Source organism: Mastigoproctus giganteus, chromosome 3 (assembly GCF_048544385.1).
Source record: "Mastigoproctus giganteus isolate SK-2022 chromosome 3, ASM4854438v1, whole genome shotgun sequence".
Taxonomy (NCBI): domain Eukaryota; kingdom Metazoa; phylum Arthropoda; class Arachnida; order Uropygi; family Thelyphonidae; genus Mastigoproctus; species Mastigoproctus giganteus.
In genome coordinates this window covers 208,538,560-208,565,179 of record NC_143577.1, presented here as the reverse complement: position 1 = coordinate 208,565,179, position 26,620 = coordinate 208,538,560, and the positions used below count along the sequence as shown (strand labels likewise).

Sequence of the window (26,620 nt, the reverse complement as noted above, 5' to 3'; positions counted from 1 at the left end):
ATACAATGGAATAATCACCTCCTTATTCCTGCTGGAAAAATTCCTGTATATCATTGACAATACTCCATGAGCTACTCTTTCAGCCCGTCTGCACTGCTCAGAGAACTTCATATTGCTAAGTACATATAATTGATACTGTAAATTTACTGCTAAAAATGTCTTTAGCTAAAAAGATGAGGTGGGAGTGATTTTAACTTTTGGAAAGTCTCCTTCCATAATAACTTTTGAAGATTTGGCTGTGGGTGAAGCTGAAGCTACATCTGTTTCCAATTCCATTCTTGACCTCTTCCTGGCAAAAAAGTATATCCAGTCTTGTCTGTGTTGCAGTCTTTCTCCTGCTCATTAATAGTTTTTTAAGTAAGACATGAATGTTTTCATACTGGCAGTTCATATGCTCTGTTTGTTCTATGGAGGGATGATCATGCAGCCAATCTCTTCACTTTGTTAAATGATACAGAATTATTGATCTATATTTGTCATATGATTATCCTGTTGACATTCATGTTTGATCAGAGACTCCAACTATTGAAGGTTTTCTGCGGTGAGCTCCCCTTTATGGGACTGAGCTAGGTCTTCAACATTCCTCCTTATCCACTTATAAACCCATTGATTAATCGAGAGAGAGATAATTTATCAATTAATAATAGCCTGATCTTCAATGTCTTGCTGGACGGTTGGAAATTATTGAAGTTAAACATAAGAAAGGCACCTGGGGTGGATGGGATCTATCCACTTATATTAAGGGAGGCAGCGAAGGAAGTAAACAACCCTTTAGCCATAATTATGAGAGCTTCCTTGGATTCAGGGAAGGTCCCTGTGGACTGGAGACGTGCGAACGTATCCCTAATTCATAAAGGGGGATCAAAGGGTGACATGAGTAATTACAGACCTGTTAGTTTAACTCCTGTTCCAGGGAAAATAATGGAGTCACTAGTAAAAGAAGTAATGCAGGATCATCTAGATAAGGCCACAATTATACTTCAGACACAGCATGGGTTTGTTAAGAGAAAATCTTGTTTGACCAATTTTGTTGATACTATGATGTGGTCACAAAGAAACTGGATGCAAAATATAATTTTGATATTTTGTTTGGATTATATTTTACTTGGATTTTATGAAAGCTTTTGATACTGTTGCATGTAAAAGACTGCTGTAGCAGTGAGGCATTAAGGGCAAGTTGCTGTTATGGATAAAGGGATGGTTGAGTGGGAGAAGACAGACAGTGGCAATAAATGGACATTGCTCTTCATGGACTAATGTTATTAGTGGACTTCCTCAGGGTTCAGTGTTAGGCCATTGTTGTTTTCTATGTTTATCAGTGATAAACATATTGATGAAGGCATATCAGACTTAATGTCCAAGTTTGTAGATGATACAGAGGTTGGAAGGATGGTTAATGTCCAAGACTGTATGCTACTGCAACAGGATCTAGAAAAGTTAGCCAGATGGGCTGAGAAATGGCAATCGAAGTTTAACATTGATAAATGCAAATTACTGCATATGGGTAGCAGTAACTGAAGAGTATTGTACCAACTGAATGAAAGATCTGAGTGTAATTGCGCAATTAGATATGACGTTTTCTGAGCAATGCAGACAGGCTGCCAGGAAAGCTCATGGGGTTTTGTCAATGATATACAGGAATTTTATTAGCAGAGATTAGGAAGTGATTATCCCTTTGTACAAGGCCATAGTTAGGCTGCATCTTGAATATAGTTTTCAGGTATGGAAGCATCATTTTAGAAAGGAGAGAGTTGCTGGAACAAGTACAGAGAAAGCCAACAAGATTGATGAGGGCAACAAAGGGGTAATCTTGGCAAGAAAGGCTTCAGTTCTGCAAATTGCAGTGTCCGGACACTAGGCACCTGTGAGGTGATCTGATTGAAGTGTTTAAGGCTTTGAATGGCTTGAGCAAGCTCAGTACTGATGGGATTCTTCCTCTTCTCATCACACACACACACACACACACACACACACACACACACACACACACACACACACACACACACACACACACACACACACACACACACACACACACACACACACACACACACACACACGAGTGCACAAATTCAAATTGAGGTGTGCGGAAGTTTGCCTGTAGCCAGCTGGTGGTTGATTGTATCTGTTTGTGTGGAAGTTGATAGCTTAAATAAATTCAAGGAAGAACTAGACAACAAACTATTGGAAGGAATGAATAGGTGAAATGAGAGGTGTCGTTTTTTTTTTTTGGCTGATGCTTTAAGCTTGCTTTTTTGCATAATTTGCCACTGCTAATTCTAAATACTGGCTACAGAAATTTTCAAGCAGCCAATTGAGTCTTCTTTCCATGCTGCAACAATGCTTCTTACAGCCTTCAGATATTGAAGTTTTCTTCCAGAATTTCTTCAATGTCATGCCATCACCATTTAATGTTGCTTCCCAGGCTTAATCAAGAACATTTTTCATGCATGCTCTTGTATGACAATAGTCTGATAGTAAATACAGATGTCTTACATTTATATTTATGGAATTCTGGTATAACTTCTTTTGAGTGAAGATTCACTGGAATTCCATAAATATAAATTATATTTATGGAATTCTCACATAAATTATTATGTGAGATGTTCACATTGAACTTATCAGACTATTGATTGTATGAGAACATGTGTGAAAAAAAAAAAAGTTCCCGACCCCACGATGGTGATTTAGTATTAGCAGTGGCTACATGGTGCAAGGAAGCCTATGGCTTATGCTGTGCCAGCCGGAAAAAAAAAAAAAAAAAAGAATAAAATAATAATAAGAAAAATTTAAAAAAAAATAAAAGAAAAGGAAATAGACAACCTATGTGTTTCCCTCCACCCATAGATAACTTTCCAGCCGACCTTTGAATTTCCCCAAACTGTCAGCCTCTACAGCCCACATAGATAACTTATTCTAGTAATTTATAACTTGCTGGCTAAAATAAAACTTCCTGCAATCCAATCTAAACATTTCCTCACATAACTTGAATTTATGGCCCCTTGTTCTAGAATAATTTATAACTGTGAAAATTTCATCCTCATTCATTTTAATTATACCTCTCAGAGCCTTAAACACCTCAATCAAGTCTCCTCTAAGGTGCCTAGTTTCCAAGCTCTGCACCCACATATTCGAAGTCTTTCCTCATATGGACGCCCTTTTGCTGATCTCACCAGGTGAGTTACCCATCTTTGGACCTTTTCAAGAAGCTCAATGTCTCAATGTCTCAAAGCTCAATGAACACAGTATTCCAAGTGTGGTCTAATAATAGCCTTATATAATGGGATTATGATGTATCTCTACTAGCAAATGTTTGATAAATTATCGATAGGACACCATGGGCCTTCCTTGCAACTTGCCTACAATTCTTGGAAAATTTAATGTCTGACCGTATCATAATACCCAAGTCTCTTTCTTCCACTTCTAGCTTTAGTTTAACTCCATCAAGTGTATAAGTTATTTTGGGGTTACTGTTCCTCTGGTGTAATACCTTACACTTTGCTGGATTAAAGCATTAGCTGCCATTTTTCTAACTTTAGAGTGAACCCTCTAGGTCACTCTAAAGAAGCTCTGCTTAGAAGTGATTATTAACTACTCTACCAATCTTTACTGCATCTGCAAATTTAGACATCATGCTCTCTATTTCTTCATTGATGTCATTTATGAAAATCAAAAACAACAGTGATGTAAGAAGTGAGGGAACCTCACTTCTTACATCAATCCAATCTGAGGAATAACCATTTATCTCTGCCTCCTGCCCTGAAGCCATCCTGCTATTCAACCTGTTCCAGCTTATAAAGTAACTGCCCATGTCGGACTGAGTAAAATGCTTTGCTGAAATTCAAATAAACAATATCAAAATTATTCCCTAAATCCAGCTCTTGAGTGACCCTGCCAAAATAGCCGACCAGATTTGTTAAACATAATTTTCCCTTTACAAAACCATGCTGAGTATCCTTCGGAATTTGATTTCTATCTAAATGATCCTGAATTCCACCCTTGTTCATTGCCTCCATGATTTTCCCTACTGCAGAAGGTAGACTGACTGTCCTTATGTGTTGGAGATACATTGACACTTTTCCAATCCAATGGAATCACTCCCAAGTCCAGTGATGCTCTTATAATTAGCCTCAATTTTTTTCAATGCACTCACTTGCCATTGAGGCAAGTGAGTGCATTGAACCATTCCCTATAATCCCTTAAGATTATAGGGTATATGCCATCAACCCCAGACTGGCCTGTAGGCTTGAAAGTTTTTTCATTAAATAATCATGAAATTTCAACATCATTAATTACACATTTTTCAACTTCACTCCCATAATTTTTCTTTGACATAAAGGGTTTTTCTTCTGTAAATATAGATGCAAAGTAAATGTTGAGTTCATCTGCAACATCAACTGGGTATTTAATACTATCTGACATCCATTACATAAGGGTCTGATGTGGTTTTTCCTTCTCTTCTTTGCATATATATATGTATGTGAAGAATTCCTTATCACCCCCTTTGCTCTCATTGCCAGCATTTCTCATAATCTGCATTTGCCAACCTAACCTTTTCTGTGGCACTGTTACAGATCAGTTTGTAGCTGTTATAGGAGCACTTTTTATTGCTCTGTAACTTTTCCATGCCGTCTTTTTCTGCTCAAGTAATCTGGCAACTTCATTATTCATCCAGCTTGGAATACTTGTGGAGTAGTTTTTTAATGGTATATATGCATTCAAAGCTTCTGTGATTAATATTTTAAAGGTATACTATAATTCAATTGTATTCACTCTCTGTGCGATATCTGCCCAGTTAATTGAGGTCACGTAGCATCTTAAGGCATTGTAATTTCCTTTCCTGAAATTATAACCCATTCCTTCGCCTATAACTACTTCTATCTCTCTCTTTTCATCGTCCACCATAGAAGTCTGTGATCACTTTCTGCTACTGGTTCCTGTACTGTCAAATTTAAAGCCCCATCTAATTTGTATTAAAGTTTAGCTTGTCCATGAATACAACTCAGCTGTCTTAAAGTTCTGGACTAAGCTATTTTAATTAGTAACCCTTTTTGCATCTTTCTTGAAATTGGTGGTACATCTCAATATTCTGAGATTTGTAATGATTCGGTAGCCATTTTCCATTTAGACTGAGGGAGTGGGATGCAACTTGTTTCTTGGGTGCTAAAATTCAGGATTGCGAGTAATTTTATTGTGTGTGTTACACCCAAGTAGTAATTTAAAAAAAAAAAATAGAATAATGAAGGTAAGTTTCTTCTTATACTTAAAATTGCATATAAAGTGAATCAAATAAATATCCTCAGTTTAATTAGTAAATTTGAAATATAACTAACATAAGGATCATTAAAAATAAGTTCTAGTACTTTCATTTTGAAAAGTGCAAGTGTACAGAATATTCAAGAATTACTAAATAATTTTAGACTTGCTTCCGAGTAATTTTATAATAAAAGTATACCAAAGCTTTCCAAGATAATATAGTCCCCTTACAGCCTTAAAATGTAAAAAGATAATTAAATAGCATTTCATTATAATTAAATTCAGTTTCACTAAGAGGGTAATGTCTGGGTTTATATTTTAAGTTCTTTCAGGCTTTATTTTGGTTTCAATCTTCACTGGATAAGTTTTTTCTTTGATAAAGGTTTGCATAGCATGGAATCGGAAATGGCAGGTTTAGAGGTTATTGAGATGCTGTATCACCTGTTTTTTTTTTTGCAGATGCTAATGAGGTCCAGCAGATGAAATCTTTTTCTCTTCCATTATTTATTTTATTTTCTTATCTTGTTATATTTTAGTTGTTTTTGAAGCTTGTTGGGTCAATAGCTAAAATTGAATAAAAGAAGACTGGTTTGTCTCGGCAAGCTTTGGAAAATTATTTCTTTTAATCTCAACACAGCATAGTATTAAGTGAGTCTATCATACCTTTGAACTGTTTTTATTTTATCATATTTTTTCAAATTCATTGGCTTGCAGATGCTCACAGAACTAAGTTATTCCATTCCAACTTCATTTTGTATCACATTTTTAAAGACTTATTTTTTTTTAAAGGCACTCCTATAACTTATTTGCAGGCTGTACTTAAATATATATATATGCCCATTGCAAGCCTTTGACCTTGTTTTTTTTTTTTTTTTTTTAATCTAGAATTGAATCATCATTCTTGCAGCCTCATTAAATATTAGTAATCTTTGTTTATGTTTTCTTTGTAGATAAGAGGCAACCTACATTGTCATGTAGGTATTTGAAGAGCAGTTTCTTCAAATATTTGGTGAAATTTTTAGAATTTTTTTTTGATATCTGATCATTTTGAATTAGTTATTCTTTAAAGTATTAAAAATTGAAAATAAGTATCATAAATATGTGTGCATGCACACAGAAATATTTATTAAATCTAGTTAAAATATATTTATATGCTGTGTTTTTATTTCTTTTTACCAGAATTAGTTGATTGTGATAAAGTAGATGAAGGATGTGATGGAGGACTGCCAAGCAATGCTTATAAAGAAATAATACGTTTAGGTGGTCTTGAAACAGAAAGTGAATATCCATATGATGGAGAAGATGAAAAATGCAAGTTTGTTAAATCTGAAACCAAGGCTTACATTAATGGAAATGTGGCTATTTCTCAGAATGAAACTGGTAAGTTTAAGAATCATTTTTATTATTATTTTTTTTTGACAGTATTTATAATTGTTTTATGGAGGAAAACACATTTAAGTGAATAGCACTCTAAACTTTTTCCCTGAATGTTACTTTCGTCATTTTACTATTTTAATTTATTTCTATACATTGAGTAATCATTGAATTGTGACATGTTGAGGGGTCCTTGAGGTTGTTGCAGACATTCTCTCAGATATGCCAGATAAGCTGTGCTTGTTACCTGGGAGTCCAAAACACTGATGGAACTGATATTCAGGTGATATGCAAGTCAAGTGGACCCAATTTCGGCGAAGTCCAGACGGGCCGTGACAGCCAAATCCTCTGCTCTTCACGATGGTGGGACTGTTAGTAATCTTGGGTACAACCCCCATGCACAAGCACACTGTGGGTGACCACTCAGGTGTGAACCAACGTAATCAGGGGTCAAAGTGTGGCGCCCACACCACACGGAGGAATGCCGCCCCTCTGTGTTACCAGGCAATACAAGGTGGTAGATGACTCTCATCAACCGGTGCAATACCACCACCTTGCTTATTAGCATTAGCATTAGCATTAGTAGAGGCATTTGATGCAAGAAAGCAAGCTTATTCAGCATCAGCCAAAAAAAAAAAAAACACACCACTCCCATTTCACCCCTCCGTTCGTTCGAAATACCTGTCCAGTTGAGCTTTAAATTTGTTTAGGCTATCAACTTCAACAACAAGTGATGGAAGTCGGTTCCACCAACCAACCACCCGCTGGCCAAAGGCAAATTTCCGCACATCTATCCGACATCCGTCCTTCCTCAATTTGAATTTATGCCCTCTGAGCTGATTATTCTGAGCAAGATGAAGAATCCCATTGGCATTGAGCATGCTCAAACCATTCAAAGCCTTATACACCTCTATCAGATCACCTCTCCGGTGCCTAGTCTCCAGACTCTGTAATTTGCAAAACTTAAGCCTTTCTTCGTAAGAGCAACCCTTTGTTCCATTCACTAATCTTGTTGCCCTTCTCTGTACCCGTTCCAGCAGCTCCACATCCTTCCTGAAATGAGGCCTCCAGACCTGTATACAGTACTCAAGATGTGGCCTAACCATTGCCTTATACAAGGGAATAATCACCTCCTTATCCCTGCTAGAAAAATTCCTCTTTATCATTGACAAGACACCATGAGCTACTCTTGCAGCTCGTCTGCACTGCTCAGAGAACTTCATATCTGCCTGCACAATTATCCCCAGGTCCTTTTCATTCTCCACCACTGTCAGTGTAGTACCGCAGAGTTGATACGTTGCTCTGGGGTTACTGTTTCCCATATGTAGTACTTTACATTTGTCAATGTTAAACTTCATTTGCCACCTCTCAGCCCATCTGTTCAACCTTTCCAGATCCTGTTGCAGCAGCATAGCGTCAGTAGTGTCCTTAACAACCCTGCCAACCTTTGTATCATCTGCAAACTTGGACATTAAACTTGATATCCCATCATCAATATCATTCATAAACACTGAAAACAACAACGGACCCAACACTGAACCCTGAGGAACTCCACTAATAACATTAGTCCACGTTGAGCAGTGTCCATTGATTACCACTCTCTGTCTTCTGCCACTCAACCATCCCCTTATCCATAGCAGCAATTTGCCTCCAATGCCACACTGCTCCAATTTGTGCAGCAGTCTTCCATGTGCAACAGTATCAAAAGCCTTTCTAAGATCCAAATATATAATATCAAAGTTATTCCCTGCATCCAGTTCTTTTGTGACTACATCATAGTATCCAATCAAATTGGTCAGGCAAGACCTGCCCTTAACAAAACCATGCTGCGTCTGAGCTATAACTGAATTCTTGTCTAGATGATCCTGCAGTGCTTCTTTAACCAGTGCCTCCATTAATTTACCTGGAACAGAAGTTAAACTAACAGGTCTATAATTACTTGTGTCAGCCTTTGATCCTCCTTTGTGAATTGGGGTTACATTTGCACATCTCCAGTCTATGGGTACCTCCCCTGAGTCCAAAGAAGCTCTCATAATTATGGCTAGGGGCTTGCTTACTTCCTTTGCTGCCTCCTTTAATATAACTGGATAGATCCCATCCACCCCAGGTGCCTTTTTTATGTTTATCCTCAACAATCTCTCCTCCACTTTCCTCTCAGTTATTACAAAATCATCCAGCTCACTGCCAATGTTTACTTTACCTACATCATTCTCCTTCCTGAATAACTCCTCATGCGTGAATGTAGATGCAAAATACTCGTTTAAATTGTTAGCCACCTGAGCAGGATCCTCAACTGTTGAACCATCAATATCCAGTGGACCAATCTGATTCATCCCTTTCCTTCTTGAGTTTAAATATGTAAAGAACTCTTTTCTGTTTTTCTTTGCATCCTTTGCCAAGGATTTTTCGTAGTCTGCCTTTGCCTGCCTAATCTCCTTTGTGACTTGGTTACAGACCAACTTATATCTATCATAGTCAAGTGGACCCAATTTCGGTGAAGTCCAGACGGGCCGTGAATGCCAAATCCTCTGCTCTTCACGATGGTGGGACTGTTAGTAATCTTGGGTACAACCCCCATGCACAAGCACACTGTGGGTGACCACTCAGGTGTGAACCAACATAATCAGGGGTCAAAGTGTGGCGCCCACACCACACGGAGGAATGCCGCCCCTCTGTGTTACCAGGCAATACAAGGTGGTAGATGACTCTCATCAACCGGTGCAATACCACCACCTTGCTTATTGGAGGATCAAAGTGGTGGAACCGATGTTTATGTATGTATGTATTTGTGTAGGGTGGCACCTGGAATGTTAGTTCATCTCTGCCTCGTTCCACTTTTAAGATATGGGATTCTGCAGAAATGGCCAGAAACGATCTGGCCGTTTGACTACCCGGAATCATCAGGTTGGAAATGTGCTAGCTACCATCATGGGAAGGTAGACCAAGGGCTACCAACTGGCGGCAGCAGAAGAGGGACACCAAGAGCCCAACAAAGTTCGAGCCAAAGACTCTAGCCAAAAATAGTAAAAAAAAAAAAAAAAAGTATCTTATACAACTATACAAAAATTAAATACTGTACGCAAGTTTAACCTCAACAGACTGAGGTAAACAGATGATACTTTGAGGTTTCAAAGTAAATAATGCAACTAATCTCATTAAATTTTTAAAAATTAACATAATTAACAAAAATTAAAGGTTATATACAAGGCCAAAGAAGATAATTAAGGATAATAATCCCCAACAAAAAAAAAAAAAAACCCTAGACCAGTACCATTCAACCAACAAAACTTTACACGAGCATTTTAGCCTAGAACTGGCACAAACCTTATAAAGAGCTTAGGTTAAACCTGGCATCCAGTAAGTCCTGCAGTCATCAGTAGCAAAGCCACAGTCAGTCAGTCACCAATAACAAAGTCACAGTCACTTAACAGCCAGCCGAGCAATTTCAGGAGCATAGGAATTTTCAATTTTCATCATTAAACTGAGTTGTAGTTGTAGGACACTTGTAGAGTTGCAATGCAATGTTTAGTCTCCAGAGCTAAGTTCTGGTCAACCCTTCCCCATCTCTTCCATCATGCAACATGACTTATGTCTTTTGAGGTTATGATGAACACCATAGTGAGATCCAAATTTCCTTACATTTCAAGGGTACAGTTCTAAAACAGTGTTTGCAGGCCGGCCACTATTAGTACACTGGACTGAACCTGTTGGTAACTCTCTAGGAGGCTTCCGGGTCAGCTAGTGTATAATCTTGCTACTCTACTCTGCCAGATAGTGACTGGAGGGAGTCTGAGTAGTGGGTATGCGGGGGGGGGGGTCATTGTCGAGACCATGTTATGTCAAGGATCTGGGTATATTCTTACCATGTGTATGTGTATTCCATATCCAAAAATTTCATTACTTCATACAGCATGTCTCCCCCAACTTTTCTTACTTTTGAATACACCACGAATTGTCAAACTAATAGAGCAAGCTTATCTGCAAAAAGATCTAAACCTCCCAAATGCTTCCTAGTTCATTTCACAAATATAGGTGGTCTCAGTTCTAATCTCAATGATGTCCATTTGCACTTGCAGTCTGCTGAACCCCATGTACTTTTTCTGATAGAATCTCAGTTATCGGTTGATTCAACCACTGCTCATCTCAGTTGTCCAAATTATTCACTGTATAATTCCTTTCTCCTCAAAGGTGGTACTTGTGCCTATGTCCATTCCGATATTCCCTGTCAGAGACTTGGTAATTTGGAACCTCCTCTTTTCGATCTTCTTTGGCTTAAAATCTCTCTACCTTATTCTGTCAAATTCATCTGTTGTCTCTACCATTCTCCCAACTCCACTAACCACTCGGAGCTCTTTGACTTCCTCTCTTTGAAATTTGACTTTCTCCAGTCCAAATTTCCTAACAGTGAGGTAATTTTCCTTGGTGATTTTAATGTTCATAACTCCAGCTGGCTTCTGTTTTCTATTCACACTGACCCAGCTGGTTGAGATGCTGAGGCTTTTGCAATTACTAATGACCTCGCACAGATTGTTCATTTACCTACCAGAATAATGGACAATCCTAACCCTACAGCCAACACGCTTGATCTTTTTCTCAAAAACAACCCTTCTAAGTACACGATCAAAGTGAGTGGTTCTTTAGGCTCCTCAGATCACAACTTGGTGATTGTCTCTTCTCCAATGGAGCCTTTATCTCATGGCTATTCCCAACCTCGTGTTGTTTGGCATTACAAGAAAGCAAAATGGGATGACCTGAAAGATTTCTTTTCTTCTTTTCCTTGGTTGGATTACTGTTTAAAAACTTCTGATATCAACATTTGCTCAAATCGTGTCAGTGAAATTATTCTTGTAGAAATGGGATCCTTTATTCCACACTCCATGTTAAAATCTCGTCCTTTATCTAAACCTTGGTTTTCCAATAAATGTGCTAAGGCTGTTCGAGAGAAGAATGGTGCATATTGTAATTGGCTTGTTTACAATTCTTCAGTTTAATTTTCTGCCTAAGCTCACAACAATTGTAAAGCAGTTATTAATCAGCCCAAACTAGATTTTGAATAGGCTAAGAGTAGAAAATTTGATTCTTGCCCTAATGGTAGCCGAGCATTCTGGTCTCTTGCCAAAACTATTGGCCACAACTTTTGCCCATCTCTGCTCCCACCTCTATCAAAACCAGATGGTTCTGTTGTCACTTTAGCCAAGGATAAAGCTGACCTGCTAGCATCCCATTTTTCTTCCAACTCATGTATTAATGATCTTGGTAAAACACCTTTCAACATTCCCAACACACTCCATTCAATACCTCCTGTGGTCTTCCATCAGAAGGATGTCAGAAGGATTTTGACAAATCTTGATGTTATGAAAGCCCCAGTTCCAGATGGTATTTCTCCACTTGTTCTCAAAACCTGTGTTCACTCCTGTTCTTTGTTGCCTTTTTTCACTTTCTTATTCTAAAGGTGTTCTTCCTTCTGCTTGGAAATTTCCTCATATCCAGCCAGTTCCTAAAGAGGGTGAAAAATTTCTCCCATCCAATTATCGTCCCATTGCAATTACTTCTACTCTTTCTAAAGTAATGGAGAAATCAATTAACCACCAACTCTTAAACTACCTAGAAACCTTCCATCTGATCAACAATCGCCAGTATGGATTCTGTATGATATTTTGGCTAATGTTACCCATTTATTGACAAATTCAATGGAAATGTTTGGTGAAACACAAGCAGTTGCTCTTGACATCTCAAACACTTCCGATCGTGTTTGGCATAAAGGTCTTCTAAACAAGCTTCCATCTTATGGTTTGCCAACTGTTTTTAGTAATTGGTTCTCCAGTTTTTTCTCTCTGACCACTCACTGATGGTAGATATCTCTCTCTGTCTTCTAACTTCTCCACTAAGGCTGGTGTCCCCAAGGTTCAGTTCTTTCCCCCGTTCTTTTCCTATCAATGACCTTCTTCTATTGACCGGAAATCCTTCCCATAGTTTTGCTGATGATAGCACATTGCATTCCACTTTCCAGGTTGAGAAACCTTGCCCTGCTCAATCAGCTTCAACTTCTCGAATATCTGCTACCAATTCCTTAAATGCTGATCTCCAGGTAATTATCCAGTGGGGCAAAGACAACTTAGTTGATTTCAGTCCTTCTAAAACTCAGTCCTGTCTTATATCTAGCAAAAGGATTCTTCTGCTTCTGTGCTTATCTTTGGTGACACTCCGATGTTTAGACAAGATGACATACCTCTTTTGGGGATTATCCTGATTTCTAATCTCTCTTGGCACAAGCACATTACAAATATTGCTTCCTCTGCATCCAAAAAAAACTTGGTTTTCTCTTTTGCTCTCAGTGTTACTTTTCTTTCAAACAGCTGTTCACTCTGTACAAATTGCAAATCTGCTCTACAATGGAATATTGTTCCCACATCTGAGGCGGTGCCCCCAAAACCTCTCTCAGGCTCCTAGATTCCATTCAGAAGAGGCATTTTAGGTTAATTAATGACTCATCTCTAACAGAATCTGTCCGCTCTGTCTCATAGATGTACTGTTTCTGCTGCATGCCTTTTCTGCAGATACTTCCATGGGCACTGTTCTTCTGAATTGGCTTCTATAATTCCTGCTCTCTCTTTCAAAACAGTCTGAACACATGCCACCACCAGCCAAAATCCATTTACTATCCAACTTCAAACTCACAGGACCAACTTTTCATCTTCTCGTTTATTCATTCAACTGCCATTTTCTGGAACAACCTTCCTTCATATGTATTTCCTGAAAATTACAGTCTACAGAAGTTCAAGTCTAATGTTACTTTTCTTTGAAGACAAATATCTATTTCTATACTGATCTAGATTATCTAGAGTTTTAGCATTAGCATTAGCATTAGTAGAGGCATTTGATGCAAGAAAGCAAGCTTATGCAGCATCAGCCCAAAAAAAAAAAAAAACCCACTTCCACTTCACCCCTCTGTTCGTTCAAAATACCTGTCCAGCTGAGCCTTAAACTTATTTAGGCTATCAACCTCCACCACAAGGGATGGAAGTCTGTTCCACCAACCAACCACCCGCTGGCTAAAGGCAAATTTCCGCACGTCTATCCTACATCTGTCTTTCCTCAATTTGAATTTATGCCCTCTCAGGTGATTTTTCTGAGCTAGAGGAAGAATCCCATCAGCATTGAGCATGCTTAAACCATTCAAGGCTTTATACACCTCTATCAGATCACCTCGCTGGTGTCTAGTCTCCAGACACTGTAATTTGCAAAACTTAGCCTTTCTTCGTAAGAGCACCCCTTTGTTCCATTCACTAATCTTGTTGCCCTTCTCTGTACTCGTTCCAGCAGCTCTACATCCTTCTTAAAATGAGGCCTCCAGACCTGTATACAGTACTCTAGGTGTGGCCTGACCATTGCCTTATACAATGGAATAATCACCTCCTGATCCCAGCTGGAAAAATTCCTGTATATCATTGACAATATTCCATGAGCTACTCTTGCAGCCCGTCTGCACTGCTCAGAGAACTTCATATCTGCCTGCACAACCACCCCCAAGTCCCTTTCATTCTCTACCACTGTCAGTGTAGTACCACAGAGTTGATACGTTGCTCTGGGGTTGCTGTTTCCCATGTGTAGTACTTTACATTTGTCAATGTTAAACTTCATTTGCCACCTCTCAGCCCATCTGCTCAACCTTTCCAGATCCTGTTGCAGCAGCATAGTGTCAGTAGTGTCCTTGACAACCCTGCCAACCTTTGTATCGTCTGCAAACTTGGACATTAAGCTTGATATACCATCATCAATATCATTTATAAATACAGAAAACAATAATGGACCCAACACTGAGCCCTGAGGGACTCCACTAATAACATTAGTCCACGATGAGCACTGTCCATTGATTACCACTCTCTCTCTTCTCCCCCTCAACCACCCCTTTATCCATAGCAGCAATTTGCCTCCAATGTCACACTGCTCCAATTTGTGTAGCAGTCTTCCATGTGCAACAGTATCAAAAGCCTTTCTAAGATCCAAGTATATAATATCAAAGTTATTCCCTGCATCCAGTTCTTTTGTGACTGCATCATAGTATCCAATCAAGTTGGTCAGGCAAGACTTTCCCTTAACAAAACCATGCTGTGTCTGAGCTATAACTGAAGTCTTGTCTAAATGATCCTGCAGTGCTTCTTTAACCAGTGCCTCCATTAATTTTCCTGGAACAGAAGTTAAGCTCACAGGTCTATAATTACTTGTGTCAGCCTTTGATCCTCCTTTGTGAATTGGGGTCACATTTGCACATTTCCAGTCTATGGGTACCTCCCCTGAGTCCAAGGAAGCTCTCATAATTATGGCTAAGGGTTTGCTTACTTCCTTTGCTGCCTCCTTTAATATAACTGGATAGATCCCATCCACCCCGGGTGCCTTTCTTGTGTTTATCTTCAACAGTTTCTCCTCCACTTTACTCCCAGTTATTTCAAGATTCTGTAGCTTACTGCTAGAGTTGAATACACCTCTGGCATTCCCCTTGCTGAATAACTCCTCATGTGTGAATGTCGATGCAAAATATTCATTTAGTTTGTTAGCTACCTGAGCAGGATCATCAACAGTTGACCCATCAATATCAAGTGGACCAATCTGATTCATCCCCTTCCTTCTAGAGTTTACATAAGTAAAGAACTCTTTGCTGTTTTTCTTTGCAACCCTTGCCAAGGATTTCTCGTAATCTGCCTTCGCCTGATTAACCTCCTTTGTAACTTGGTTGCATATCAACTTGTATCTATCATAGGCTTCTGTGTCATGTGTTAATTTGTAAGTATCCCATGCATTTTTCTTCTCTGCCATATGCCTCATTAGTTCATCTGACATCCATTTTGGCCTAAACCTTGAACAATATTTCTTAGTTGGTATGTAAAGCCTAGTAGCTTCCAAGATAAGTTCTTTGAATGCTTCCCATTTTGAATTTGCTGTTGGTAACATCATCAGTTGGTCCCACTGTATAGAATTTAAATACTGTCTCAGTCCATCGTAGTCGCCTTTACGGAAGCAATAACCCTTCCCTTTACCCCTTTGAGTAAATTCCTCTTTGAGTAAATTTACCTCTTTTACCTCTGAGTAAATTCCACTTCAGCACACTGTGATCACTGCCACCTAGTGGTTCATTTATCTGCAGATTCTTAATGCATGAAGAATCCCTGCTGATAATCAAATCAAGAGTATTACTCCCTCTAGTTGCCTCCCGAACATGCTGATGTAGAAAACAATCATCCAATAAATCCACAAAAGCCCTGCTAGTGCGTGAGTAACCAGCCCCCAAATTCCAGTCAATATCTGGGAAATTAAAATCTCCCATTATAAGACTCTCTGATTTACTGGCCCACTCTATTTCCCTGTACAGTTCCTTATTATACTCATCAGAGTCATTAGGCCTATAGCACACTCCTACTCTCAATTTTGATCTCCCAATGCTTATGTCACATCAAACTGACTCAACACTGCACTGTCCAGCGATGTCGACTGGCTTCACTTCCTTGGTTTTTATGTGTTTCTTAACTAATAGCATAACCCCTCCCCCCTTCCTATCCTGTCTATCCTTTCTGTAGACGTTGTACTCCCCAAATTGCAGTTCTGCATCCCTTATATCTGTGTGACACCACGTCTCTGATATCCCAACAATATCTGCCTTTGATGTTTTGAGCAATACCTCAAATTCATCAAATTTATTTACTAAACTCCTAGCATTGGTGTACACACAAGTATACCTGCACCTGTTTCTATTCTTAGCTACCCTAACACAACCCATGTGTTTACTTGTACCGCAATGGCTCCCAGCAGTCTCTGAAATACCATGCATCTTGTTTTTCAGGCTTCTGCTCATTCTAATAGAAGCAGTGCAAGAATCTCTTTCACCTCTGCCAGTGGCTACTGTCAATCTATTGGTCTTTGTCTCCCCCCAAGCTAGCAGTTTTCCGACCCACCTAACACTGCCTCGATAGCATCAGCAAATATTCTTGCACCCTTTCTATTTAAGTGTAACCCATCCCTGTAGAAGCAATCTCTCCTGTTAACAAGTACAGTCCAGGCTGAAAAAAATTCTACCCCTTGAGCCTTGCACAATCTTTCCAGGGCCGAATTGATCGACAAGGCTCTCATCATATACTCCCTCCTATCGTGTCTGGGCAGAATTGCAGACACTTTCAAATTCAACCCTAATTCTCGGCTTTTGTTCAGCAGTGATCTGTACTTGTTAAGTAATTCTGCCGGTCTCCTACTCTTAATATTATTTGTGCCAACGTGTACAACTATATCACCTTTTGTGCTCTTAAAAGATGATATTCGCTGTACAACGTCATCAACCTTTGCCCCTGGCAGACATACCCTGGTCCTGTTCCACCTAGCTTTTTTACAAAGCATGTTCCCCGTTTCCCTGACAATAGAGTCACCAACAACTACTAGTTCCTTCGGGACCAGCGCATTCTGCCTTGGGGGTTGCCTCTGTGTCACGCGATGCCCAAGTGCAAGCTCTGGCGTTGATGTGGGTAGCTGAGAGCTTGATGGGCCCCTCAATTTAGTTTCTTCGAGGGCATCCACCCTGTCCTTCAAGCTCTCATATAGGCCCACAAGAACGCCGAGTTGTTGCCTGATATCGATACACTCCTTGCATCGCGCACAGACAAAGACCACCCCCATGGCAGTATCATGTCCCGTACCCAATTGCTCTGCAAACATCAAGCAAACAGTGCATTTTATAAGGCTGTGAGTCAGAGGACAACTGCCCCCCCCCTCAGTTCTGCTCTGAGCCACAGCACTTCCATTAGCTTGAGCCTTTTGCTTTGCTGCTCTGGTCTGAGTCATGATTCTATTAATTAATTATAATTAATTATGTTATGTTATTAATTATGTTAAATATAATTAATTATATTACGTTTGTAATCTAAGTCGTTATATGTATTTACTTAAACGTACAATTTAACTGCTAACGAAGTTCAACTAACGCTATCGTATCACAATGGCGGGAAATTTACGAACGGTAGAGGAGTTGAAACACGTGGAAACCCTTACCGATACTTTTATGCAATTACAAGGCCGAGTAAAGAATAAATACACCAAATTAATCAGAAAATCACAAAATAATGTTATACTACTAAATTTAAATCAAAAGTTTTAGAAAAACAATAATTTCAAATCAATAAATAAGAAAAATCCACTTAGCGGCTTTGAACACAACCGTCTCTAGAACACGACCGTCTTTGAACACGACCGACATCTTTCATCTTCTCCAACCCAAGCATGGTACTAAGTACTATAGGTTCTAATACCTCTCATGTTTGGGGGTTTCATAAAAAACAAAAACAAAAAAACCCTATCTAATACCACGTTGGGCCACCAGTCGCATGGATAACAGCTGTTTTTCGCCTAGTCATTGACTCCACTAAATGTCTCAAGGTGTCTTTAGGGATCTGCAGCCATGCTGCCTGCAAGGCTTTCTTTCCGCAGTGTCCGAATAGATGACTTGTATGTCCATATGCCTTACTTCCCATTACAAAACACCCACAGGTGTTCAATTGGATTGAAGTCAGACGAATTTGGAGGCTAATCAAGATGGGTGATATCTTTGCTGTGCTCCTTGAACCACTTTTGCACTCTGTTGGCCTGATAACTTTCAGCATTATAGTCTTGGAAGATCTTGTTTGGCACCATTCTTTGTAGATCTTAACCACAGTGGGTCAAGAGCAACCAGCAAGACATGCTATTTTCTATATGGAAACACCCGATGCACGAGCTTCCACAATCATGCCCTTTTGAAATTCCGTGATATCTTCACTACATCCCACAACTGCTATTTTATCACTTTGACTTGTATGAGCTGATGCAAATCGTCACTGCTCTAGTGTGTGAAGCTATTAGACTTTTTGTACTGTGACTTATGTGGCATAGTCCATTTACTGATGGGATAGTCACAATTCAGTGATCACTGAGTATATGATTTTAGCAATATAATTGTTTTGGTAATTTCACCCTGTACAGTATGCACATACACTAACACATCTTGAGTAATGAACAAGTCCTGCTCCCTGCATCCAAAAAACGTGCCTAACTTGAATATCATTTTTTTACTTTTTAATAAAGGTAAATTTTATGTAAGTATCTCTGTTAAGCACATAATTTTAGCATTTCTCATTCTTTCATATTTTTTCTGATTTCAGAAATGGCAGCATGGTTAGTAAAGAGTGGCCCAATTTCAATTGGAATTAATGCCAATGCAATGCAGGTGATGTATTCCTTTATTATAAGTACTGTAGTCAATTTGAATTGATAATGGAGATAACTTGTTGTCATTTCAGTTTATTTTTTGGCTGCTCCTAGGTTTAGGTCTTCTGTGTTTAATTTTGCAGTAGCCATGTTAATTTCTGAAACATTGGGCCCAATTTCTTTTCTAACATTTAAACCATATAGTATGGTTATCTTTGTATATTTTACTGGATCTTTCTCACAGAGGTTTTTCCTTCATTGTGGCAATAAATGTGCTAATGGCTGAACTTGTGTATATGGGAAAGTAATTAATTTTTTCTACTGTAGCTTCGATAGCCCTTGCTTGCAAAATATTCCACTGGTGGAATAGTTGCTGCTTGTAAGAGTTAGTGTGATAAAGTGGTTTTTTGGGGGGGAGGGAATCAGCTGTATCATACTTTTTTATATTTTTGAATGGTTTTTTATTTTTTATTTTTTTATTTTTACAAATTTGTTTGCTCCAGAATTTTAAACGTGATTTTTTTTTTTTTGAAATTTAAACTTTTATTGTATGTTGTCTACATAATTATTATACCCTGTATTGTGGATATTCAAAAATGTATAAAAATTAAATTGCTTTAAGTGTTTTTGAATTTTTTTAAAAATTTTTTTGTATAGTTCTATTTTGGTGGCATTTCTCATCCCTGGAAATTTTTATGCAGTCCTGACAATTTGGATCATGGAGTTTTGATTGTTGGGTATGGAGTTCACAGTAAGTGTTTATTAGTATTTCATCTTTAGCAAGTGTGAAATTAATTGGGCTTTAAACCTTTTATGAGTGAGTTTTCAGACCATATGCACACAACCATAAGTTTTTTTTTTTTTTTTTTTCTTGTTTTTTGGAAGCCTGTAAGAATTGAATAGTTATGTACATAATTGCTTTTAAATATGAATTTTTTCTTTTTTTGACTTTACAGCTGAACATCAGAGTGGGATTATTGTCAAAATAAAAGCAAAGTCAAAATTTTGTTTAAAAATTGGAAGCAATCATTAAAAAAAACTCATTACTTTTTTCCCCCTTTCCAGTATTATCATCTATATTTACATATGTATTATTTGAATCAATTTCTGGATTCTTCAATTTTGGCTTGTGTAAGCCAACATTAACATATGAATCTTATTAGAAAGATACATGCTCCTCATGAAGGTTGCATGAAGAGATTTTCACACAGCCCTAATTTTTTATGTTCTTATTTTTACACATGTGGTACAGTGTGTAAATATAAGAGTGGCAACTGTTACTTATAAACACAATTGATAGATGGCAGCATGTCTGTAGAATGTCAAAAGAATCTATACATATATAGATGTAATTTCTGGCTTTTGAAAGAATCTCCTAAATGTATATATAGGGTCATACTCCTTTGGTCTCTCACATGAAAAAATGTGGTGTGTATCCTTGAAAGGGTTAAATAAACTGTTTTTAGTAGAAAGTAATAATGATAAGTGAACAATTATTATTATTATTGTTATTACATGGATGATTGAGCTGAAAGTTGTAATAATTTTAACTTTTATATCTGAAGGAGGGGAGGAGAAAGTCACCCGTTAGCATTTAGCTATGAATTTTGTTGTTTTAATAATCTGGATAGCCCTACTTCAAAAGATTCATTGACTGTTGATTGTGTCAAATATCTCTCTTTCATATGTGAGCGACAATGCAAGTATCTCTTGGGATTTCTTTACTTCGAATGGCTCATTACTTCTTCACCAAGTTAAAGTGTGATATTGATTAAATTTCTCATATTTTCATGTGGAAAAAGTGTCAATATACAAAAAAGAATGACAGAGACCTTTCTTTAAAGTTTGAAATAATACATATATATATATATATATATATATATATTCATATGTATATATGCATATACAAGGTGTGCAATAAAATTCCTGGATTGGTGCAATAAAAAAGAACACAGAGTGAAGGAATTCAAAAACGGTTTTATTTTTATTCAAAGTAATCACTGCCTGATTAAATGTACTTATTACAGTGTTCTAAAAGTTTCTGATATGAATCAGCAAAGGCATGCAAAGAGATAACGGTTTTACGTATATTAAGTAGTAATCTACAGAAACTCTTTATCTAAATTAAAAATAAAAATAACCAGCATAACAATAACTACAAGACTACATATAAAGTACAATATAAAATAACAATTAGGTAAATAAAAAGGCAAACACATCGCTTTTTCGGAGCCTGTAATTCACAGCTGTAATTTTTAAAGGGAGTCAGTGCCCTCTAAGTCTTCTAGTGTTGGGAGAGTAGGGTCGATGGTTGATGGTACAGTGCTATGTTTCCTCAGAATGTCTTTACCCACTAGTGCGGAATCAGCGGGAACATCATGCAACGAGAACCAGCTGCCTTTCTTTCAAAATTGCAGGCTTATTTAGAAAGTGTTTCAGTAGTCTTTGAAGCACCTGTACATAGAATGCAGCATTATTATCTCCTCTTTGAGGCAAATTCCTTGCGAATCACAACACTCTCAAAAAACTGTCATCAGCATAGTCTTGACTTTTTGGGGTCTTTTTGGTGATCATTTTCAAGTCCGCTGTATGCTCTGACGCTTCATCTCTGGGTCATACTGAAATACTAAAACATTCACCTCCACTGACAGCACAGTCGAGGAAATTAGGATTGTCTTGACAGGTCTGGGTGAAGTTGTCGCATGATGACATTGCTTCTGCTCATCTGTGAGGCTGTACAGCACAAATTTCGCACAGACCTTCCTTTCCTCTAAATCTTCATGCAAAATTTGACAAATCGTCTCCTTATTCATATCCAACTTGTCAATCATCATTCTGAGGGTCAGGTGATGATCTCTTCCTACAATTTCCTGAACTCTTGCAATTCTATCCTCCCTTTGAGAGGTTGACTGATGCCCACTTCTTGGGTGTCACGAACACTGCCATGTTCATCTTTGAACTGCTTATACCGTTCAAACACACTAGTATGACTTAAGATTTCATCAGCATAAACAGTTCTTAGTATTTCATATGTTTCTGTTGCAGATTTTCCCAGTTTTAAGCAAAATAGTGACATGGAACATTAACACTATTAATGAAATTGGTTGTTACTTGCAACCTGTCATCCTACTTGACAATCTCTGTATCATCATCTGTTGGAGGAAGTTTTAACCACAAACTTTGTGTGCGCACACACACACACACACACACACACACGGTCATGAAATATACATATTTATACATACATAATGATTGTTGTCATAAAATATCAATAAAACTGTTTCCTTTGTTGACAGAGTCAGTAAGATGGCAACTTTATAGGAGAAAGTGTAGTGTGTATTATGTTATGCAGAACAGAAATCTTTTGTGATCGTGCAACATAATTTTTGTTACAAATACAGAAGAGATCCTGCTGACTGCAAAGCTGTGTCTCTTTATTATAATCAATTTAGAAAAACTGGTAGCATTCAGAACAGAAATTTAACAGGCACACCATGCATGCCAGATACAGCGCCTCCGTAGCCAGGTGGGAATGAGCAGCAGTGCATAGCACGTTTCTTGATTAGACCGGGTTCGAGCCCGTCACCACCAAATACGGAGGATGTGGAAAAGTCAGGGAATGACCACCGCATATCCCGGAGCAATATGGCCTTAGTTGCTAATGCTCCTAAAAACCAAATAACTAACTAACTAACTAGCATGCCAGATGAAGTGGTTGAATGAATCAGACAGTCATGTATACAGAGTCTTAGAAAGTTAGTTTTGTGTCATAGCCTGGCACTCAGATTACCAAAATTTACTATCCAAAAATGTTATGTAAATGGCTGAAACTTCACTGTTACAAAATTCAGCTGAAACATGGAATCAGACCAGGTCATCATCCTTGCTGAGCAGAACACGGAACAGTTCTGTTTCTTGAAAAATTTTATGACAATTCTCATTTTTCGAATTGAATTTTACTTTCTGATGAAGCCACATTTCACGTGACTAGTATGGGAAATCATCACAACTGCCACATATGTGATTCCAAAATTTATGATGTTGTAATAGAACATGTGCACGATAGTCCAAAGGCTAATGTTTGATATGGAAGATTTGTGATTATGTTATGGGGCCTTTCTCTTTTTGTCAAAAAAACAATAACTGGATTGACTTATCTGAACATATTGGACAACAATCATTCCACACATTGCACCCTGCAGCATTTTAGCAAATATGTCCAAACAGGTTAAACGATAAATTTCCAAATCATTTAGATTAGAAGAGGCAAACCAATCTTCTCTTCCCCTTGAAGTCCTGATCTGATCTGATCCCTCCTATGGACTTTTCCAAGGAGGGGAATACAATGAAAATATTGCTTATTCTGTAAAATTCTGTGATTTATAACACCTGAAGGTAAGAATCACCACTGAAGCCATTGCAGCTATTAGAAGAGACTTGCCAGGCCAAGTATGGATAGAAGTTAAATATTGCATCATTGACGTTTTCCAAGGAACAAATGATGTTCATATTGAAGTTTACTGAAGTGTGTGTGTGTGTGTGTGTGTGTGTGTGTGTGTGTGTGTGTGTGTGTGTGTGTGTGTGTGTGTGTGTGTGTGTGTGTGTGTGTGTGTGTGTAGTTATTGCCGTTATGATTATCATATTCACCTCTATTATAACTTGCTAAAAGGCTTTTCTATTTTCTCAATGTGACATTAAGCTATGATGTTTGGAATGATGTAAAGATTTCTACTGTTGAGAATTGTAGTGTTTACTTCTTTTGAGAATTTTGGGATTTTTATCAGTTAAGCTATATAAATGTTGTAACCTGGTTTGATCATTTTGCTGTTGGAATTTATATCAGATGATATAAAGTAGAATGAGTGATCAAATGTTGATATAATGCAAAATTTTCTGATAAATATGAATATGATTCATTTGAGAATTTTATTAATTTTTTAATGTGTTTAATGATAAAACAGGGTGATTAAATATTGATATAATGTATATTATAGATGATAAATAGGCTCTCACATAAGAAGCACATCAATGAGTATTTTTATGTGTAAATATTTAATGTGTTGGTATGTGCTAAATTGTGTCTATTCATTCTAGCTTACCCATTATTTGGAAAGAAGTTGCCATTCTGGATAATTAAGAACAGCTGGGGGAAGAGCTGGGGAGAAGAGGTGAGATTTATAATTTATTTGAATATTGGTATATATATCTCCTATAATTTGATAGGTTATAAATGCATTTTAATGCTAAAAGTATAATTTCATAGCAGAGCAGTCCTAAGAATTTTAATCAAATGAGATGATCCAGTAGTATCCAAGGACTTTAGAGTAATTGGTTTTTGTCTGGCATTTATACTAAAGCAGGTGTAGTGGGTTGTAGGAAAGAATAAGAAACAGATAGTAGAGAGAGAGAAGAGGGTGAACGAAAATAAGACATTATGGCTGTTTTTTTTTTTTTTTTTTAAGTCATATTTCTCTTTCCAGCAGTAGCACCTTGGCTAGCATCTGTGTGTAGTCTTTGGGATAAGTAATTTAAATTTAGTTCTAAAGTTGACAGTGTGGTGTCACTGTCAACTTTATTTTAAAATTAAAATTATTTTAATTTTAATTTATGAACTGGGCAAAACTAAATGGTTTTCTAATATAACTGGAATAATTTTCAATTAATGGAAATTTATTACAACTACTAACTTTTCAGAAAGTTCATGTCTGGCAGATATGTTATAAAAGTTGAAAGACTTTTTTTTTTAGGGGTAGTAGAACCTCTTCCATTTCCTCTGAAAACTTAATAGTTCAGAAGGTTAAAAAAACTAGTAGATAATAGAGAGACATTTAAAAGGTTGAGGAGTAAAGGTATAATTGCCAATAACTTGGGAAATCTTGGGTCCTGTCCTAGAAGCAGTTTGTGTAACATCTTAGAGATAATTGGATTTATACCAACAAGCAATAATACATTAAAATAATTGAAATAAGTAAAACATGTATACTGACACATTATAATATATAAAATAGCTAAAATCATTAAACTGAGTGAAATAATTAAACTGTACGCATCGGCAACCACCAGCTAGGATAATAAACTTATCTTCAGGCATTTGTAAATGTCTCTGAACAACCTATTTACAAAAACTGTATCTTTTAAATGGTGGCTACATCATGGGAACTGATTACTGTATTTGTTTAGAGCACTAATCTGATCATGGCTGGATTATGGATTAACAGTATATGCCTTGGCCAGGAAAGCATTGCACAACATCTCAGCACCATATTAGCACAGTACCAGTGCACTTCAGAAAGCTCTCAGAGTTTTAGAACTTCCCCAGTACAAAACTTATATGTAGAGTTAAATAAATCCCCACTATTTCTCAGTAGATAAATCTTAGGTGTTTATGCAGTGAAAGTACAAAGCCTTCCTACACATCCCAGTTGGAAGTATCTCTCTGTCCCACAGTGGTTTCCTTTTTATGAAGCAAAATTTCAGTGTGCCTCAGCCTGCAGGTCTTCAGTTTAAAGAACTGTTGCATAACTGGAACATCAGTCTGGTAACGTTCACCAGGATGCTATACACCTGATCTGCCATAGAATTATTCCTCATTGCAATGACTTTTTTTTTTACAAAACTGGGTAAGAACATATTGCCACCCCTTAGCTTTCAACATCTATATGCTGCTCATGTCTTGGAGAATTCCGACAAATATAGAATATGCACAGATGCTGTTAAATCTGATTATATTTGTATAGTGACTATATTTCCTTCCTTCACAGATGGCATTTCATTACTTATAGTTTGCAGTGTACTTACCGCAGAGCTAAATGCAATTCATCTAGCCTTGCTTAAAATATTCAGCTTCTCCTCATGGTCCTGGCATAATTTATACAGATTCCCTCACTGCAGCATCTGTGAATAAAAATAATCTTTCCTCTTTCTGAGCTTACCTTCATCATTATCAGAAACACAGTCAAGAAATAACTTTCTGCTGGATATCAGAACATTCTGGTAAATGAGAAAGCAGACTGCTCAGATAAATTATCATTTAATTTGTCCCAGACCTCTACAGTTCCATTCATGGATTTTTAAAAGACTATTCACAAAGTGTGCAGTCGTGAATGAACCTATATATGGAGTGAAGAAGCAATAATAAACTTCACCAGATCATAAATCAGTCACAGATTTAGACAAAGCTCCTAGAGAAACTGAATAGAGGAAGTGATATTAGACATATTGCATATTGGCCTTGCATATCTTACTTGCTTTCATTTACTTATGATACACAACCCACCATTAAACATTTTAATTAGCTGTCCCAGCTACTCAATTATCAGGTCTTCCACCTTTCAGACTCTTTCTAGCTTATAGTATGAACTTTGTCATGTTCGTGGAGAAAGAAAATTTAGTAGAGCTATTTCTCTTCCTTCATCAAATACAGATCTTTCAACATTTAACTACCCATAATATGCTGAAAACCAGCTATCTCTTTGAAAAAAACTATAACCAGCAGGGGCTCATGGTATTTTGATTGCCAAACTGACTTTCTAGAGACAACTGATTGTATTGACCTAAAGTACTGTGTGTTTTAATTTTGTTGCAAATGAATATAGAATTTTTTCAAGTAAATTTAAGATTTAAGCACTTTCTCTAGAAATAATGGCTGCAGCTATGTAGTAAATGCTTAAATCTTAAAGTTATCTGAAAAAATCGTATATTCAGAATTGCAAAAAATCTTAAATATATACAGTACTTTAGATCAGTGTGATCAGTAGTCACTAGAAAG

General features: G+C 37.5%; 1 protein-coding gene across 1 annotated transcript in view; it reads left to right on the top strand.

Moving 5' to 3' along the window:
• LOC150088640 (cathepsin L-like) overlaps positions 1 to 26,620 on the top strand; it is a 98,695-nt gene that overhangs the window by 62,729 nt on the left and 9,346 nt on the right. The window contains exons 8-11 of the mRNA XM_090369601.1: positions 6,436 to 6,636; positions 18,807 to 18,871; positions 19,510 to 19,603; positions 23,947 to 24,020. Coding sequence (XP_090225727.1) covers positions 6,436 to 6,636; positions 18,807 to 18,871; positions 19,510 to 19,603; positions 23,947 to 24,020 — 434 coding nt within the window. The remainder of the gene's footprint in view (positions 1 to 6,435; positions 6,637 to 18,806; positions 18,872 to 19,509; positions 19,604 to 23,946; positions 24,021 to 26,620) is intronic.